Source organism: Pelodiscus sinensis, chromosome 14, assembly GCF_049634645.1.
Source record: "Pelodiscus sinensis isolate JC-2024 chromosome 14, ASM4963464v1, whole genome shotgun sequence".
In the NCBI taxonomy this organism is placed as follows: Eukaryota; Metazoa; Chordata; order Testudines; family Trionychidae; genus Pelodiscus; species Pelodiscus sinensis.
In genome coordinates this window covers 7,188,648-7,206,748 of record NC_134724.1, presented here as the reverse complement: position 1 = coordinate 7,206,748, position 18,101 = coordinate 7,188,648, and the positions used below count along the sequence as shown (strand labels likewise).

Here is an 18,101-nt window from a genome sequence, read left to right as displayed (position 1 = left end):
TTACCTGATTTCCACCCATATGACAGCACTTTTAACGAGCAATGACAATCCAGGAATTAACTACTAGAACACATATAAACAGAAGACCATTACATGGACTACTTTTTTGTTTTGGCTTCCACCCGTGGGCCGCAAACAAATAGGCCGCATGTGGCCCACAGGCTGCTGTGTTGAGTAGTCCTGGTTGAGAGGGTAGAGGGAAAAAAAAAGAAGAAGGAAAAAAAAAAGAGGGACTGTTTATTGAAAAGATACATTCCCTAACTTTCACTGCCTGACTGGCATTGCTGCACCATATGTCCTTCATCTGTACTCATGTCTGTTCTGATCAGAGATTGTTAAAGGAGAGAAACTGCATCATCCAGATCTATAGCACCAGCCCTCCCGCCAGAGGTACAGACAAATTCAGTACAGTAGTTTTTACTAGAAGGATTCATAAGAGCATTCGAGTGGCCACACTGGGTCAGATCAATGGTCCATCTAGCCCAGAATCCTGTCTTCTGACAGTGGCCAATGCGAGATACTTCAGAGGGAATGAAGAGAACAGGGGAGTTATCAAGCGATCATCTTTTGCCGTCTAATCCCAGCATCTGGCAGTCAGAGGTTGAGAAACATCCCTTTCCATCTTGGCTCTTCGCTATTGTCAGATTTATCCTCTATGGATTTATCTAATTTTTAAAAATCCTATTATAGTTTTGGCCTTCAACACTCCCAGGCAACGAGTTCCACATGTTGACTGTGTGTTGTGCGAAGAAGTACTTTCTTTTGTTTGTTTTAAACTTATTGCCTCTTAATTTTATTATGTGACCCCCCCAGTTTTTATGTTATTTGAAGGGGGGCAAATAACATTTCCTTATGTACTTTCTCTTTTATAGATGTCTATCATTTTCCCTCATAGTGGTCTCTTTTCCAAGCTGAACAGTCCCAGATCTTTCCTGTTGGAAGCTGTTCCATACCTTCAATGTTTTTTGTTGGCCTTTGCACCTTTTCCATTTCTAATGCATCTCTTTTTGAGTTGTGTACCGTATTCAAAATGTGGTCGGTCATACTATAGATTTATATAGAAGCATTCTGATATCTTCTGAATTAGTATCTATTAGCTTTCTTAATCGTTCCTAACATTGCTAGTTGTTTTGACTGCCACTGTGCATTGAGGAGATTCTCTCAAAGTACTAGCCACAATGTCTCCAAGATCTCTTGCATGGTAATAGCTAATTTAGACTCCATTATTTTGTTTGCATAAAGGGGAATGCTTTCCAATGTGCATTTATCAACAGTGAGTTTCATTTGCCATTCTATTGCCCAGTCACCCAATTTTGTGGGATTCATTTGTAATGCTTCAAAGCCTGCTTTGAACCTAACTGTTGAATAGCTTTGTATCATCTTCAAATTTTGCCACCTCAACGTTTACCTTTTTCCAGTTCATTTATGAATATGTTGACCAGCACTGGCCCCCTACAGATCTCTGGGGGGACCCCATTATTGACTTCTCTCCCACTCTGAAAACTGATCATTTATTCTACCCTCTGTTTCCGGTCTTTAAACCGATTATGATCCATGAGAGGACCTTCTCACAAATTCTCACAAAGAATTCTAACGGACCTTTTCAAAAATTCCCACAAATAATTCTAATGGATTGATGAGGCGTGATTTCTCTTTACAAAAGCCACATTGGCTGTTTTCCCAACAAATCATATTAATCTACGTGTCTGATAATTCTGTACTTTACACTAATTTGAACTGATTTGTCTGGAACTGAAGTTAGGTTTACTGGCCTGTAATTGATGGGATTGCCTCTGAAGTCTTAAAAAAATTGGTGTTACATTAGCTAACATCTGGTCACTTGGTACAGAGGCTGATGAAGTGAGAGTTTACATACAACAGTTGTTAGTTCTTCAAATTCATAACGGAGTTCTTTCAGAACTCTTGGGTGAATATCATCTAGCCATGGTGACTTTTTAGTATTTAATTTACCAATTTGTTCCAAAATCACCTTTGCTGACATCTCATTCTAGGACAGTTCTTCACATTTGTCACTTAAAAAGAACAGCTCAGGTGTGGGAATCTCCCCCTCATACTCATTTAGCTTCTCTGCAATGGCTTTCTCTTTGAGTACTCCATTACCACTCCATCTTCCAGCGGTCCCACTGTTTGTTTGGCAAGCTCCTTGCTTCTGATGTACTTTTGCTGCTAGTTTCGGAGTCTCTTGCTAAACACTCTTCAAATTCTTTTTTTGGCCTGCCTAATTATACTTTTACACTTGGCTTGCTAGAGTTTATGCTCCTTTGTATTTTCCTGAGTAAGACAGGACTTTCCATTTTTCAAGGCTACCTTTTTACTGTGTTTAGCAATGGTGGCTTTTTTCCCCTCTTGAATTTCTTGTCGATTTCAAGATCGTTTTGAACCCTAATGCTTTCCTCCAAAATGCCTGCAGCCCTGTCCCAGCTTAGAGTCATACACAAATTTCACAGGGACACTGTTCATACCACTAAGTTGCAAATGAAAATACTGAATCATAACAGATCCAAGTCCTACCTTACGGGTCCTCACTAGATATTCTCCCTGTCTGACGTACCTACTCTAAGCATATACTTTCAACCAGTTGTGTACTCATCTTATAGTAATTTCATCTAGACCACATTTCCCTAGTTTGTTCATAAGAATGTTAGTATGTTAGTGAGAGCATGTCAAAAGCTTTACCTAAAAATCAAGACATCTCATCTACTGCCTGACTACCCAGTATAGGCGGCTCTGTCCCTGTATGGTGTCTCCACCACCTCCCCTAAAAATTAAACATGCAAAGTCACTAGCCACTTCTGGAAATGTTGGTCTTCATACCTTGCATTTATAATACAAAATATAATAATACAAAACATATACATACAAAATAATGCCTTCTATCTCAGACACTAAAGACCATCATTTTCAGAAGCAATCACTAATTTAATTTGCTTACTCTCACACTTTTAGCTTAATTTCCAGAAGCATGCAAGACTCAGGGCTCCTATTGAAACTAACAGAAACAGTTGGTTCTCAGCACTTCTAAAGATCAGTTGACTCTTTATATAATCACATGACTCCAAAGATTGGGGGCTTAAGAAAAAACAAACTATTTAGAGAGGTCTGATAAAAATGGAAGAGATAACAGTGAGGAAGTGCTCAGTATCTCTGAAAAAGGGGCCTATGCATGATAAAAATTAAGAGTACACAAAAATACAGAGTTATTCAGCTAGGAAACAGTATGCTTTCGGTTTATGGTTATAGGTAGCTTCGGGCATCTTGATTACCTGCTGAAGCAGTTTAAATCTTCTCACAAGGCAGACTTCAAAGAGCTCCATAAACAAACTTCTCGTAACAGTAAAGAGCAGTAGGGCTATTGCATCTGAAATTTGGAACAGCTGACAAGAACTTGTGTATAAATGGTACTTTGGTTCATATCACACCCAATTTTTGGCTATAATACGTACCTAAAACTGTGCCTGCTATGTAAGATGAGGACTGAGGCAGACAACATGATGAGATAGGATTGCAAATACAAATCTTTATTGCATCTTAGGACCAAGACTTTCAATATTTTCCATGCATTGAATCCATAAGTATCTACATCCCTGGCGCTGTCACCAAAAAATGACAACATCTGTACGACATCTAGACTAGTTGCAAATGTAATTCATACTTTATAAATGCACAACCACTAATTTTTTCTATTGGAATATTCAAGCAATAACTCCATAAAGACCCCGTAAAACTTAGTAAATCCAATCTAAATATGGATTTTCAATCTCTTTTACAACCTTTCACCTCCCAAAGGGTAGGTCTTTATATTACTGAAATGGAACTGGGAATAGAGGTAAAATGGTGTTGAAGAGTCAATAGAAAAATATTTTGTTTGCTGATTTTATTTTTAATTTCTGAGCAAAAGATATTAGATCCAAATGTATGATCTGCTTCAACGGCAATTTCCATCACTGTTCTAAGTCTCAATGCAAAAGATCCCCCCTTCTTTTTGTTTACTTTAAGGCACTTTATTGAATGTTTCTTTAACCTTTACTAGGTGATAACTCAAATGAATCATTTTTTTCTACTCAACACCTCAGAGCATCAAATCACTTTCCAAGGTTATTTGAGTCACACAAGTAAAATTTTAAAAGAAATTTGGAATAAAAAATACTTTCAAAAGAAATCTTTGGAGATCACAGTTTACTGCAAGTAAGATGTACACTACCTTAACAGTGAGAAAAAGCAATACATTTCTAATATATATATATAAATAAATGGCTAACATATTCAAGAAAAGGGCAGGAACCTAAAACAATGGATATTAAATAAATTAAAGGTCTATCAGATACAGAAAACAAAAGGAACTAGTAGCCAAAGACTGTAACAACTGTTTCCATCAACATCTTGTAACTCAGTGTTTCTCAACCAGTGGTATGAGAACCCTTAGGGGTACTCGCGAGAAGTCTGGGGGGTACGTCAACAAAACTGAAAATTGGAGAAAACTCAATTTTTGTTTAAAGTTTTACAGCAATTTATTATTTTTGTACTTTTTACACCTAAATATTTCATCGCCTGCCTTAATTACAATTAAGTTGTTTAAACAAATATGTTACAATGGTAGAAAAATTGTGTGTGTGTCTGAAAACTGTAGGTACTAGGGGTAGTTATTTTTTTTAAGGTTTTATAAAAAAAGGTTGAGAAACACTGTGGTAACTGACTGAACAAAATGAATGCAATGAGATGTAAGTTTCCAATGTTCTCATTAAGGATTTCAAATTTTTAATTGTGTCCTTTTTAGCGGTGAGTAATTCTTATTTCTCCCTCCCACACTCATTACAACTTAGCATTTCACCATCATGCAAGCTCTGCTCAAGACAAGAGAATAATTTTAAATACACAGAATCCACCATGGAATTTTTAATGTTAAATCCACATATGGGCCAAATGTCAGACAAAAACTTACATATGGACTAATCTGATATGAGGTTGTGCTTCTTTTCTACATCCCCTTCTAAAAGTTTTGCTCAGCCACAATAAGCAAAAGTACACTCTTGGTTGAAATAAATCAACCAACTGAAATACTTTTGAAATCAATAACCCAACTATTGCCACACACTTTTGCTTTGTTCTATCACAATCTGAACATTATGGCTATTTAAAAAGGATAGACTTTGTGTAATGTAACAGTCACAACACAATAGGTTAGATACAGGGTTTTCCAATTTATAAAATCCTAGCAAAAAAGACAGCAATGGAAAAAGGGATTTTTTTTTGGTTTGTTTTTTGTTTTTTAAAGAAAGGTCCTTTGTTTATATGGAAACCTTATTTCAAGTCATCAAATTATGCAGATCTGCCAGATAATACTCAGCCAAAACTTTTGTTCAAAGGCAAATATCACAGTTTTGTTCAAAAAAGCTCATTCTCAAAAAAGAGTTCGTGGTAAGAAAACATGATTTCTAAAATATATCCTTGTGTGGTCTTTAAAAATGAACTATCAAAACATTTTCCAAAAATAAATTAGATAATTAAAAAAAGTCTTCTCCAGCATAGCTGGACCATTAGGCTGTCCTCACTGAGCCATTAGTATTGCTGCTCTTCCCAAAATTAGGGTCATTTTTTTCAAACCATAGTTCAGCCAATTGTTGTGTGGACCCATAAGTTGAAGCTTTGGACCCCAAGCACATTTTGTATTGTTTTGGATCAAGATTGGGATCACAAAAGACTGGATGATGTACATGAACAACTCCGATTTCTTGGCTTCGGAAAGTCTTTAAGCCAGCTTGAATGACTTTGTTAAATAGGTCCACGTCCTCTAGGCCCCAACCTTGGATAGAGACATCAAAGCCCCCTGCTCTAAGGAGATCACCTTTGTAAATACAGGTAATGCCAAAGCCATAGTTCCTCCAGAAACCTGTTTTCTGGGTGAAAGCAAAATGATTGTCACTAGGAACTTTTCCATTATAAACTATCTTTGGATCATACTGACTAAAGATAACTGGAAAGTATATTTGTTGGCCCAAAACTGTATTTGATCTACACCGTTGGAGAAACTCTGAGGTAAACACGAGGTCAACATCGCAGAAGAAGAGCAAAGACTCATTTTTAAACTGAGAAGATCCAACTTCAAGAGCCAAAGCTCTTGAAAATTCCCCAGACACTGGCAGGATCTGCATGTCAGCCTTAGGATACTTAACACGGTAATCTCTCATCAATTCAATTTGTTTCGCCTTGTCAGGATTTGAGTCAGAATTGAAAAGCAGGACGACCAACTTGACGTTCTGACTGGGAATGAGGCAAGTTTTCTCAAAATTCCCCATGAACCTTGCAAACATATCAAAGCGTCCAGAAAGAGGAATCAAGATGTTGATCTTCCTGTCTTTGGGCTCCTTCCGCTCTGCTTTTGATCCACTGAGCTGGAATGGAACAAACATCTTCAATGAATTGGACAAGAAAGACAAGGATCCAGAGTCTTGGTTAATTTTGCTGGCCAGCTCTTTGGCATCTATCTCTTCATGCTCCATAAATTGGATCTTGCTGAATGTCTGCTGTAGATAGGCATGCCTTCTGACAGGCACGGTCATCTTCTTTCCCTTGTGCTTTTTGTATAGAAGCAACAAGTCAAGAACATACTCTGCTCCATACATAGGATTAACTCTGCGATAGCCATATTGTATCTCCTTGAAATCTATGATCCGCCCTCTAGTCTTAGCATTGGCATTGATCATTTCCATGACCTGCATAACAATGTCATCCAATGCTTGACGCTGAGATGAGTCCATCCCTCTCCGAGGGGGCTGTCCATCAGCTGCAGAATAGAGATACTTTCCTGTAAGGAACTCCCATTCCAGAACCTCTTCACGCTGGCGTGGCTGGAACCGCATAAAAGAAGGTGGTATCCCCAGCTGAAGATCATCTTTGTGTATTTCTGCATTGCTGTATTTGCTCATCAGGACAATTTCTCTGTGCAGCTGTATAGTGCGGTAACGCAGTTCTGCGATTTTGCGACTCAGCATATAGCTATGAAGTCTATATTGGTACGGGGGATTCTTGTTGGGATGTAATGTTATAGCTCGGTGTATCTTGCTATTTCTAAGGTCTTTGATGTAGCCTTTTTTGTTTTGCTCATAATTTTCATAAAACAGCTGCTGCATCTAAAAAGAGAAATAGGAAGTTATTATTTTTGCAACATTTAATATTTTAGAGGTAGTTTACTGATGACAGTTATCCCACATAGCTCTATTGTATAAAAATACCTCCTTGCTTATGTGACCATAAGTTTTTCTGAATAAGCTATTCTCCATTTTAGGCACAGGTTGTATGGATACCAGCTCTTAATTCCAAAGAATTCAGAGGGTTAATCATTGTCAACTGGTGAAAGAAACATCTACCATGGATTTTGAATTATTGTAACCTACTCTAGAAATACTAATACCACCAATATCTGAACAACTGTGTGCTAAGCAGATCACAAACTCAAGACAGCATTATCAGCTAAAATAGGTCAAAGTGCGTTTTTATTCTCTACATTATAAAATTCATTGCATTTTTCTGGACTTTTTTTTCCAATGGCATATAGAAAGGCATGGAAACCATATTCAGAATAAGTATGTTTTCATTATCATGTCCTTTAAAACTTTTCCTTTATGGCCATACTCTTTAAAGAACTTGTAGGATACTGGCATGAAAACTAAACTAAACATTATTACCAAAGAGGCTGAGTTTAATTCCTGCATCACTAAACATGAAGACACCACATCACACCCATCAGGATTCAGTCACTGCGGTTGGCGGTGATGTGGTCCAGATTTAAAAAAAATGTAAGTTCTCAAATATAAGTTTTAGCTGATAACAAGACCCTTCAAAAATTACCTACAGCAATTTCGTACAAGTAAAAAAAAAAAAAAGTACATACACAGTAGAGCATAATTCTTAAAATGGGAATTGCTCTATATCAAAATAATGAGGTGGAAGGTTGAGATTGGTGTACACCAAATGTTACATGTGCCCAGCTAGGTGTCTCAGGGAGTGAAAAATCCACACTCCTGGGAGACATCATTAAGCTGACCTAACCCCCAATGGAAAGAGTGCTAGGTCGATGGCAGAATTCTAACTACCACCTCTTGGGGGAGTGACTAATTACAGAGATGGGAGAACTTTTTCTGTCACTACAGCGTTTTACACTGAAGTGCCACAAAAGTGCTGTGGTGCAGCTCTGTGGCTACAGCAGTTCAACCATAACCACAGGCAGAGATATTTTAAAATGGAATGAGCCTAAACATAAAACCTAGGAATGCAAGATGATTCAAGCAGAGTGTTACATGCAAATTATAAAATAAGAAAAAATTAAATAAAGTCTCTCCATCTTAAAGAGGGCAATTAAACTGGCTGCCATTCTTATGTGATCTTGTTGTGTCGATATACAGCAGCTAGAAATCCCATTGCATAGGTCTCTAATTGCTGTTTGTCCCATATTTGGCCCATTATTGTGGATGAGTATCTAGAGGGGGAACTCACACCTAGATTCCACTGCTTCTATGGTAAAAAAAACAAACCACTGTGTGTGTATGTGGGGGGACAGAGAGTAAGTAAATTAACGAGCAATATATTATTGTGGATACCACAGGGGCAGTCACTATTTTTATTTATTTGCTTTATTTTAAATCTGCACTATCCAATAGTTTGAAAAGCAGAACAGCACTATTATTTTATACAGCAATCTGGTGTAGTGTAACTGTAGAACACAAAAGGTACATAAAGAGATGCACACACAAGGTGGGTCTACCCTGCACCGTAGGTTGAAATAGAAAACGCAATTTGACCTACACAAATTGCACATCTTATTTCAATCTACTTCAGAATAGTTTACTTTGTAATTTGGCAAAGTCTACACAGCGCAAAATTTTGAAATAACTAGCTATTCCGAAACGTCCCTTGCTCTTTGTTAGATTAGCGAGTCTGTTATATTTCGAAATAACAGGCTCGCTGTTAAGATGTGGGATAGGTATCCCAAAATAGTGCTGCAGTGGTATGTAGCCACACAGAGACAGAGTGTTTGGAGTGCAAGTGGTCCACCACACTTTACCTGATTTGCTTGGTGTGACCCACTATTTAAGAACAATGTTTATTAACTATAGCTGCATAATACTTGCAGTGGGGCATGTTACTTGCATTACCCCCTTATCACTTTCCCCCAGTCAAGTTGCAGTATATCACCATTTCTTTCCCTCTCCAGCCCATTTATCATTCAAGACATTTATTCTTCCCTATTCTACCTTCTCCACATTAAGTCATTCTTTCCTCTTGTCAGTGTGAACTGTATGTCATTTCATTCTTTTCATTTGGAAAAGAATTTGTCTTTTACTAGGGTGTATATTGCCCAGCATAAAGGGGACCTGAAACGTCCCTGATCAGGGTCCCTAGGCTGTAAAAACAGGCAAACTGTCTGAAAACGAGTACATACCCTTTCAGACTAGTGCACAATAGAAACTCTCCCAAGTACAAAAGCAGAGTATTATTGGGGTGGAACTCAGTCCAATTGATGCTCACAGTTGGATCTAAAAGAGTAAAATGGATGTAGGCCTTGTTCAAGAAACCAGCTCTGAAGCATGGTTCCCCCATCCTGCCTCCCCTCCCTGTTTAATTATGTGCATGTTTTTTTCTGTTACTAATAATGGGATATTGTAGCACATTTTAAGTCTTGCACAGTTTTTGTTAAGAGCTCATGACCCCGTGTCGCACCCACTTAGATTTAATCCTGTAAAACATTTATTACAATGGAGAATGTATATAGCATGAACAAAAACATTGCAAAAGCACAGAGTTAAAACATATATTTTAATTCTAAGCTGTCTCCACCAGGCATATCTCTTATAGTAAAAGTTATAACACTAGAAGCAATACCAAATATAGGCCCTACCAATGGATTTCAACAGTATTTCAATCATTCGAATACAGGTGAAAGAACAGATTTCTATAGGATTTTTGAATGCAAGATTATAAATACATTAAACTATTTCAATTGGTAGCTAGTGTGAGTTTAAGCAGCACTGATAATAGGATTTATTTTCAATATCTGTTTTGGATTAAAAAAAATTAAGACCCTAAAGATAGAACATTTACTGTGAGATACCAGTTCAGGGGACTCAAACACCCACAGTAGGAAATGATGAAAAGCAGAAGCACTTTTAGGTTACTTAAATTTTTAACAGAACACTGATGGGTAGGAAAAAGATTATGAAACTTGAATGCAAATTAAGATAGGGGCTGTTAACTAACTTTCTAAACCCAATGTAATTAATATAAGTTAAGGACTACCATAGATGCTTGCTAAGTAGGAACAAAATGCTAGCCATGTTTGTTAAAGCCCAGATAATTTAATAAGCTTTCTTTCTCCAAATTAATTGGATATCCTCCAAGAAAACTGATCTGAAAAGAAAAAAAAGTCATTTGCAGGCTTGACTGGTATTTAGAGTTTCAACTCAATGCAATTTAAACAGAAAACATTAAATTCCCACCCAGCTCTCCCAAGGTGGAAATTCGAACAAACCATTCAGTGCAGTGGAGCTGCTAGTCAGAGCTGGAATGCAGATACACAACTAAGCAGATGGCAGCAAGGCTTCCAGAAAGCTTGTATGTGACCACATTTTTCAGAATAGCAGCTTGCAAGAATGATATTTTAATTTCCTTTCTTATAAAACATCACATTTCCTCCATCACACAAGTCAGTCCTCATGTACTTCAGAAGGAAAAGTATGCCCTTAAGGCCACTTGTACGCTACGAACCTGATTCTCTACTCATTGAAGCTGGCGGCACAGCTCCTATTAACTTCAATGGCAAAGGATGTTTAAAAATAATAGGAGTAACTTGACACATAGGCTTGATCTATGCTACCAACTTATGTGGATTTTCCACACCCCTGAGCAATGCAGTTACACTGAGCTAACACTTGATGTACAGAGAACTGCACTGATGGCAGCACATCTGACAGCGCTTCCTCCTTTTGGAGAAGTGGTGCATTTATGTCAACCGGAGAGGATCTCTGGTTGGCATTAGGGATGTTAAATGGAGTGTAATCTGGTAACTGTAGACAACAAATGTTTTGTTGGTTACATGGTTAACTGCTGTGGCTCTGCATTGAAAGTCGCTTGGGAGGCAGCAAGCAGGTAAGCTGGCTCCGTCCCAGCTCTTGCCAGGTCCCGGCAGCCACCCTAGCTGTGGCTCTGCCTGTCCGCTGGCTCCTAAATTATTTTCATGCAGCGCTGCAGTGGGGGTAGCAGCTGGTACCTAGCATGAACTGGGACTGAGCCAGCCTGATGGCCAGCCCACTGCACGTGGTGGGGAGGGGGGGAAAGGAGGGGTTGCATGTACCTGGTAGCATTAACAGATAAGCATCATCTTATCAGTTAATTGTTTAACCACATACACTATTACATCCCTAGTTGGCATAGGTAGTAGCTTCACTTATTGCTATAGCAGAGCAATTTAAAAGTATTGTAAGTGTAGATAAACACTAAGATCCCATTTAAAAATTATTTATAAAAGGCTAATAAATCATTAACAGATGTTATAAGCATATTATAGACAACATGAGTATTTCAGTATGCATCAACAGAAGATGGTCTAAATGGCTATAAGCAGCTTACTGATCAGCTGAACTAACAATTGATTAACCGTTTATTAAAACAAATCTGTAAACCTGAGACACAGAATCGTTTATTCAACAACTCATTTTTTCACAACTCAACCCCATTATCTTTGTTTGCACATTTACACTTGCCACACTGCCTGTGCATTCTTGGAAAAACTGAGCAGATAACTCACAGTGCCGCCACAAAGAACAGAGTGCTCCAGAATCAAACACAGAAAAGGGCACAAACATCATACAATGCAGGATACTCTGGGATATCCTATTGAATGCACCTAGAAAGAAAACTGGATGAATAGGTTATATAGTTAACTCCCCCCCCCCCCACCTCCATTCACCTTTTAGGATGACTCCCTTAAAGAAAAATGACCATGTGTCAACCTAGACCGGTAACAAAGGTAATCAGCATTTCTGCTATCATAGTAGTTTCCATATCCATACAGAATTTGAGGTGGGGGAGAGAGGGGAAGTAAGGGAGAGAAACTGGCTTGACAGCAGCATTGCTAAGAAGGATCTTGAGATGTGGTGGTTCACAGCCCTCAACGTAAGAGTGCACAGCGGCACAATGCTGTTGCAAAAGCAGCAAATGCAGTTTTAGAATGCATTAAAATAGCATGCAAGTCATGGGAGGCTGTACTACCGCTCAGTGCTGGTAAGGCCTCAGCTGGGGTACTGTGGACACTAATGTAGAAAAAGAACATAGATAAACTGGAAAGGATCCCGAGGCAAGCGACAAAAATGATCAAAGGCATGGAAAACAAGTCAAATGAGCAAAGGCTAAAGGAACTGGGTATGCTTAGTTTGGAAGAGATTAAAGGACGATATGGGAGTAGCCTTCAGATACTTGAACTGCTGCCATAAAAAAAAAAAGATGGAAAAGAGTTGTTCTCTTTTGCCCCAGAGGGCAGGACAAGAGGCAATGTGTTCAAACCACAACATAGCAGATTTAGATAAGCTCTCGGGGAAAAAAACTTCCTAACTGTGAGAAGAGGAGGAGAATGGAACAGGCTGCCTTTGGAGGTTGTGGAAGCTGAAGTTTCTTCAATGGAGCTTGCCAAAAGGAAGCTGGATAATCATCTGTCTTGGATGATTTAGACACAACAAATCCTGCATCTTGGCAGAGGGTTAGACTCGATGACCCCTGCAGTCCCTTCTGAGCCTGTGGCTCTATGTTGCAGGACACAATCCGTGCTTGGAACCAATTATGCCCCGCCAGCTAGTTATAAATTTGTTTAAAAGTTAGCTTATGGAAGGGGCCTGATCTCAAAGCATTTGATCATGCCCCCAAAAGGACTATGGCCACTAGAAAAAGCATTTGTACACTTCACTGTTTGAAGATTTGGAAAACACTACACAGCTATGATCTTTATTTTGTTTGCCTGCTGACTATCAAAACGTATAAAAAGAAGTCCAGAAGAAGATATTAAACAGCAGCAATGTGGTCAATATGTAGAATGTATAGTTCTCTACAGCTTTTGCATGATAAACTGGTTACTATATCCTCACTAGTACGTATTCCCCTCATTTGGAATAGGGATGTTAAAATTAGATTAATCAACTAATTGAGAGGAGGGAGAAGCAGTAACAGGAAACTTGGAAATGGCAGAGATGCTCAATGACTTCTTTGTTTCGGTCTTCACCAAGAAGTCTGGAGGTGTGCCTAACGTAGTGAATACAAGCAGAGAGAGGGTAAGTTTAGAAGATAGGATACACAAAGAACAAGTTAAAAATCACTTAGGAAAGTTAGATGTCAGCAAGTCACCAGGTCCTGATGAATTGCATCCCAGGATACTCAAGGAGCTGATAGAGGAGGTATCTGAGCCTTTAGCTATGATCTTTGAAAAATCATGGAAGACAGGGGAGATTCCAAGAAGACTGGAAAAGGGCAAATATTGTGCCCATCTATAAAAAGGGGAATAAGAACAACCCAGGAAACTACAGACCGGTCAGTTTAACGTCTGTCCTAGGGAAGATAATGGAGCAGGTAATTAAGGAAATCATATGCAAACACTTGGAAGGTAATAAAGTGATAGGGAATAGCCAGCATGGGTTTGTGAAGAACAAATCATGCCAAACTAATCTGATAGCTTTCTTTGATAGGATAACGAGCCTTGTGGATAAGGGAGAAGCGGTGGATGTCATATACCTAGACTTTAGTAAGGCATTTGATACGGTCTCGCATGATATTCTTATTGATAAACTAGGCAAATATAACTTAGATAGGGCCACGATAAGGTGGGTGCATAATTGGCTGGATAACCGTAGTCAGAGAATTGTTGTTAACGGTGCTAAATCCTGCTGGAAAGGGATAACAAGTGGAGTTCCGCAAGGGTCTGTTTTGGGACCCGTACTGTTCAATATCTTCATCAATCATGTAGATATTGGGATACAGAGTACGCTTATTAAGTTTGCAGATGATTGCAACTTCTTTGGAGGATAGGGACATAATTCAAAATAACCTTAGCAAGTTAAAGAAACGGTCAGAGGTAAACAGGATGAAGTATAATAAAGAGAAATGCAAAGTGCTCCACTTAGGAAGGAACAATCAGTTCCATACATACAAGATGGGAAGCGACTGTCTAGGAAGGAGCATGGCGGAAAGGAATCTAGGGGTCATAGTGGACCACAAGTTGAATATAAGTCAACAGTGTGATGCTGTTGCAAAAAAAGCAAATATGATTCTAGGTTGTATCAACAGGTGTGTTGTAAGCAAAACTCGTGAAGTCATTCTGCTGCTCTACTCTGCACTAGTTAGGCCTCAGCTGGAGTACTGTGTCCAGTTCTGGGCACCACATTTCAAGAAAGATGTGGAGAAATTGGAAAGGGTACAGAGAAGAGCGACAAGAATGATTAAAGGTTTAGAGAACATGACCTATGAAGGCAGGCTTCATGAACTGGGCTTGTTTAGTTTGGAAAAAAGAAGATTAAGGGGGGACATGATAGCGGTTTTCAAATATCTAAAAGGGTGTCACAAGGAGGAAGGAGAAAATTTGTTCCTCTTGGTTTCTGAGGACAGGACAAGGAGTAATGGGCTTAAAGTGCAGTAAGGGACGTTTAGATTGGACATTAGGAAAAAATTCCTAGCTGTCAAGGTGGTCAAATATTGGAATAAATTGCCAAGGGAGGTGGTGGAATCTCCCTCTCTGGAGATATTTAAGAACAGGTTAGATAGACATCTGTCAAGGATGGTGTAGACAGAGCTTGGTCCTGCCTTGAGGGCGGGGGGCTGGACTTGATGACCTCTCGAGGTCCCTTCCAGTCCTATGATTCTATGAATAGTCAATGGAATTTCTGGATCATAGCTGTGTAGTGCTTTCCAAATCCTCAAACAATGAAGTATACAAATGCTTTTTCTAGTGGCTGGAATTTCCATTGACTATTCGATTAGTCAATAAGGACGCTTCTGCTTTGAAAAGTAGCAAGAGCCCGCCCAGTGGTGTTCTGCCTTTGAAATGTACAAAAGCCCCAGCAAGGGCTCTTGTGCACTTGGAAGATTGAAATTCCGCATGGAGCCTGGGGTCTGTAGGAGACTCTGAGTCCCCTGCTGGCCCCAGGCTCCATGCGGCACTTTCACTTTGAAATATACAAGAGCCCCAGTGGGGACTCTTGTACATTTCAAAGGTGGAACAGTGCTGCTGCACCCCAGCCCCTCCCATGGAGCTAGAGGAAACTGGCCTTTAAGCCATCACTCCCCAGCACCCTCTCTTTCTGATAGAGGCAGCGGGGGGGGGGGGGGGGGAAGGGAGGAAAGGACTAGTCGATTAGTTGCTTACATTCCTAATTGGGAACATACTTCTCTAAGATCTTTTTTTTTTAAGAACCTTTCATGATTATTAATTGTGGTGATTATATTCTAAGCAAGCTTTATACTAATGCAGAGTACTAGAAACACTGGGCTACAAAGAAGAGCCAATCTTCATTGACCAGTATTTACTCTAGACCTGCTGAAGCTTTAGAACACCCTAAAGTTCCCCAATTCTTTAGAGACTGAGTGTTTAAATTGTGGTACAGCTGTTGTGGGCACTATGGGCTAGGATCCAAGACTCACTGAAAGAGGGTTATGTTGATCATTTTAAATGAAGAAGTCTTTTGCGGGGGAAAAACCAGCATATTAGAGAAAATGGACTCAAAAAGTAAGGCCAATATATACAGAAACTGGCCTGAAGCCACAGGACAGCCCCCTGAGACATGCTCTCTCAGGTCCAGATTGTATTGTCACAGCCCAGAAAATACACCTCCACAAATGTCATGAAAAGCAGCTCTGGCCATCTCATGTTGTACGGCATATTTGAGAAACCTGAGATGCACTTTCAATACAAAATCCAACCAATTAAAAGCTAGGCTAATAGCTCACGTTGCAAGCTATCTTGGTATGACCCACCTTATGCCAGTACATTTGCATCTATGTTAGAGGTTTTACCACCAACTATTTCAGTAAGCCCTCCCACCCCTCTCCTTATTGACAATACTGCTGATAAAATGTTTCGCCATGAGAGGGGAGGGCGGCGCTGGCGAATGTGAGTGTGAGAGATTCAAGTAACAGATCTGCAGCCATGAATGGAGTGAGGATTCTTCTTAATGACTCTTCATACAGGTTTTGCATTTTACATTTAACTGCATCCTGTGAAACCCACCACAGCTGCTGCTAGGGTGCTCAAAGGCACTCTGTAAAATGGATGATTCGGGTGAAGGATGAACAGTGATTTACTAGGCACCTTATTCTCACCCTATAAACACAATCTCTCGATCTACTGCAACAAGAGGCATAGAAAGGGTCATCCACAGCACTAAATGTTCACGTGAAATTTTTGAACTAACCAATACAACATTCTGGCCCCAATTCAGCAAAGCAATTAAGCATATGTTCGGCCCATCTTTTTTAAAGCACAGAACTTAAGCCCATGTTTAACTATCAGTGATGCTAATGACGTTTGTTTTAAATACAAGGGAAAAATATTGGCCGGACAAATCTCAAACCATATCTAATGCAGTTTTGGAAAGGAACATTGAGGGTGCTACAAAATAGTTTTAGGCTCAGAACCAATATATCAAATAATTCTAAGCCTGCTCTTTAGTAAGAGTGAGTAGTAAAATAAACTTCTTTTTATGGCATTACAAAAAATTGGGCTGGTAGTTTCATTTAAGCAACCAAAGTCTGCTAAGACGCTCTCGGGATCTTCCTTACAACAGGGCCTTGTTTTTTGCTGACCTCTATGAAGCTACTGCTTTCCCTCTCTCCAGAGTGTTTTCAAAGAGGAAGCCAAACATCTTGGACAACTTTAAATTACAGCAAATCCAAGGTCACTGAATTCCCAAGGAATGTCTAGTCCAGCTGTAAATTACAAGAGTGACTGCATTTGAGTTTAATCTTTAGTTTACAATAGTTTAATGAAGTAGTTGCATTGTAAGCAACTATCCTCTTTGCTCCATCTCAACAAGTACAGAAGCTTAAAAATCTGTCTTGCATGTGCCTGTTTCCAGTTTTTCCAAACCAATTAATTTCTAATAGCTCATACTCTCCGAATGTGTATCTCTTCTCCTTTCTACCAACCAACATAGTCACTTGTCGGAACAGCAGTTCCTCCTCCTTCCTCCAAAGTTAAAATAGATATTAACTAGAGACACCAAAGATATGTCTGCTGATGGTCTCTCTAGTATCATGGAATTAGCATGACAAACAGACCACAGCACAAACAGACCACAGAACAAAAAGTTTAAAAAGGGATTTAAGTTCTCCCGATTCTGAAGTGGAGCAGAGAGAAGGAAATAACCTGTTTTGTTTTATTTTGCTTTGCTTTGCAAAGACATTTTCCTGTGACCTAGACAAAAGAACTAATCAGTTCACTGCAGCTGGAAACTGAAGGGTCCTCTCCCCCCTGCTCCCAAATTCAGTAATGGGAAACAGACTGGGAGCATTAGTGAGAAAAGAGAAGATGAGACAGGCGCCTTCATAAACATCTCTCAGAAGGAGATTATTGCTCAGTTTGTTTAAACAATGTTCTCTCATTTGGAACATCTAACATACTAACCACACAGCTGCCACCACTCCAGTTTTATAAAGCCTCAAGGGCCACTTCTTTGCAGTTATTTTACTTTTTAAAGCAATAAAGTATTTTTAGGCAAGTATTTTGTATCCTAGAACAACAACAAATTAAAAAAACACCTTTAAAATGGCCTTTTTGAAGAGTTTACATTTGGTTATGCAAAACCTCACAAGGTTTGGCTGTAATTTAAAATCCTGTTTCCAAACGGATTTTTTCTGGCTTAATAGGAACAAAAGCGAGGAGCATGCCAATAAATGCAGTTAAATGTTTTACCCTATAGCTACTAAAGAAGTGCAGCATCACAGGTTTTGATGACTAATTTATACCACATTCACTTGAGAAAGTGCTTTCAAAATTCATTTCGAGCATTTCCAGTTTAGGAATCCGGTAAAAATGCCTTGTGTTGTATGTGGGT

The 18,101-nt window shown here is 39.2% G+C and overlaps 1 protein-coding gene across 1 annotated transcript in view; it reads right to left on the bottom strand.

The window, feature by feature from the left end:
• Nucleotides 1-3,518: 3,518 nt before the first annotated feature.
• CHSY1 (chondroitin sulfate synthase 1) overlaps nt 3,519-18,101 on the bottom strand; it is a 102,569-nt gene continuing 87,986 nt past the window's right edge. The window contains exon 3 of the mRNA XM_006129242.4: nt 3,519-7,148. Within this exon, the coding sequence (XP_006129304.2) occupies nt 5,556-7,148 (1,593 nt within the window). The 3' untranslated portion in view covers nt 3,519-5,555. The remainder of the gene's footprint in view (nt 7,149-18,101) is intronic.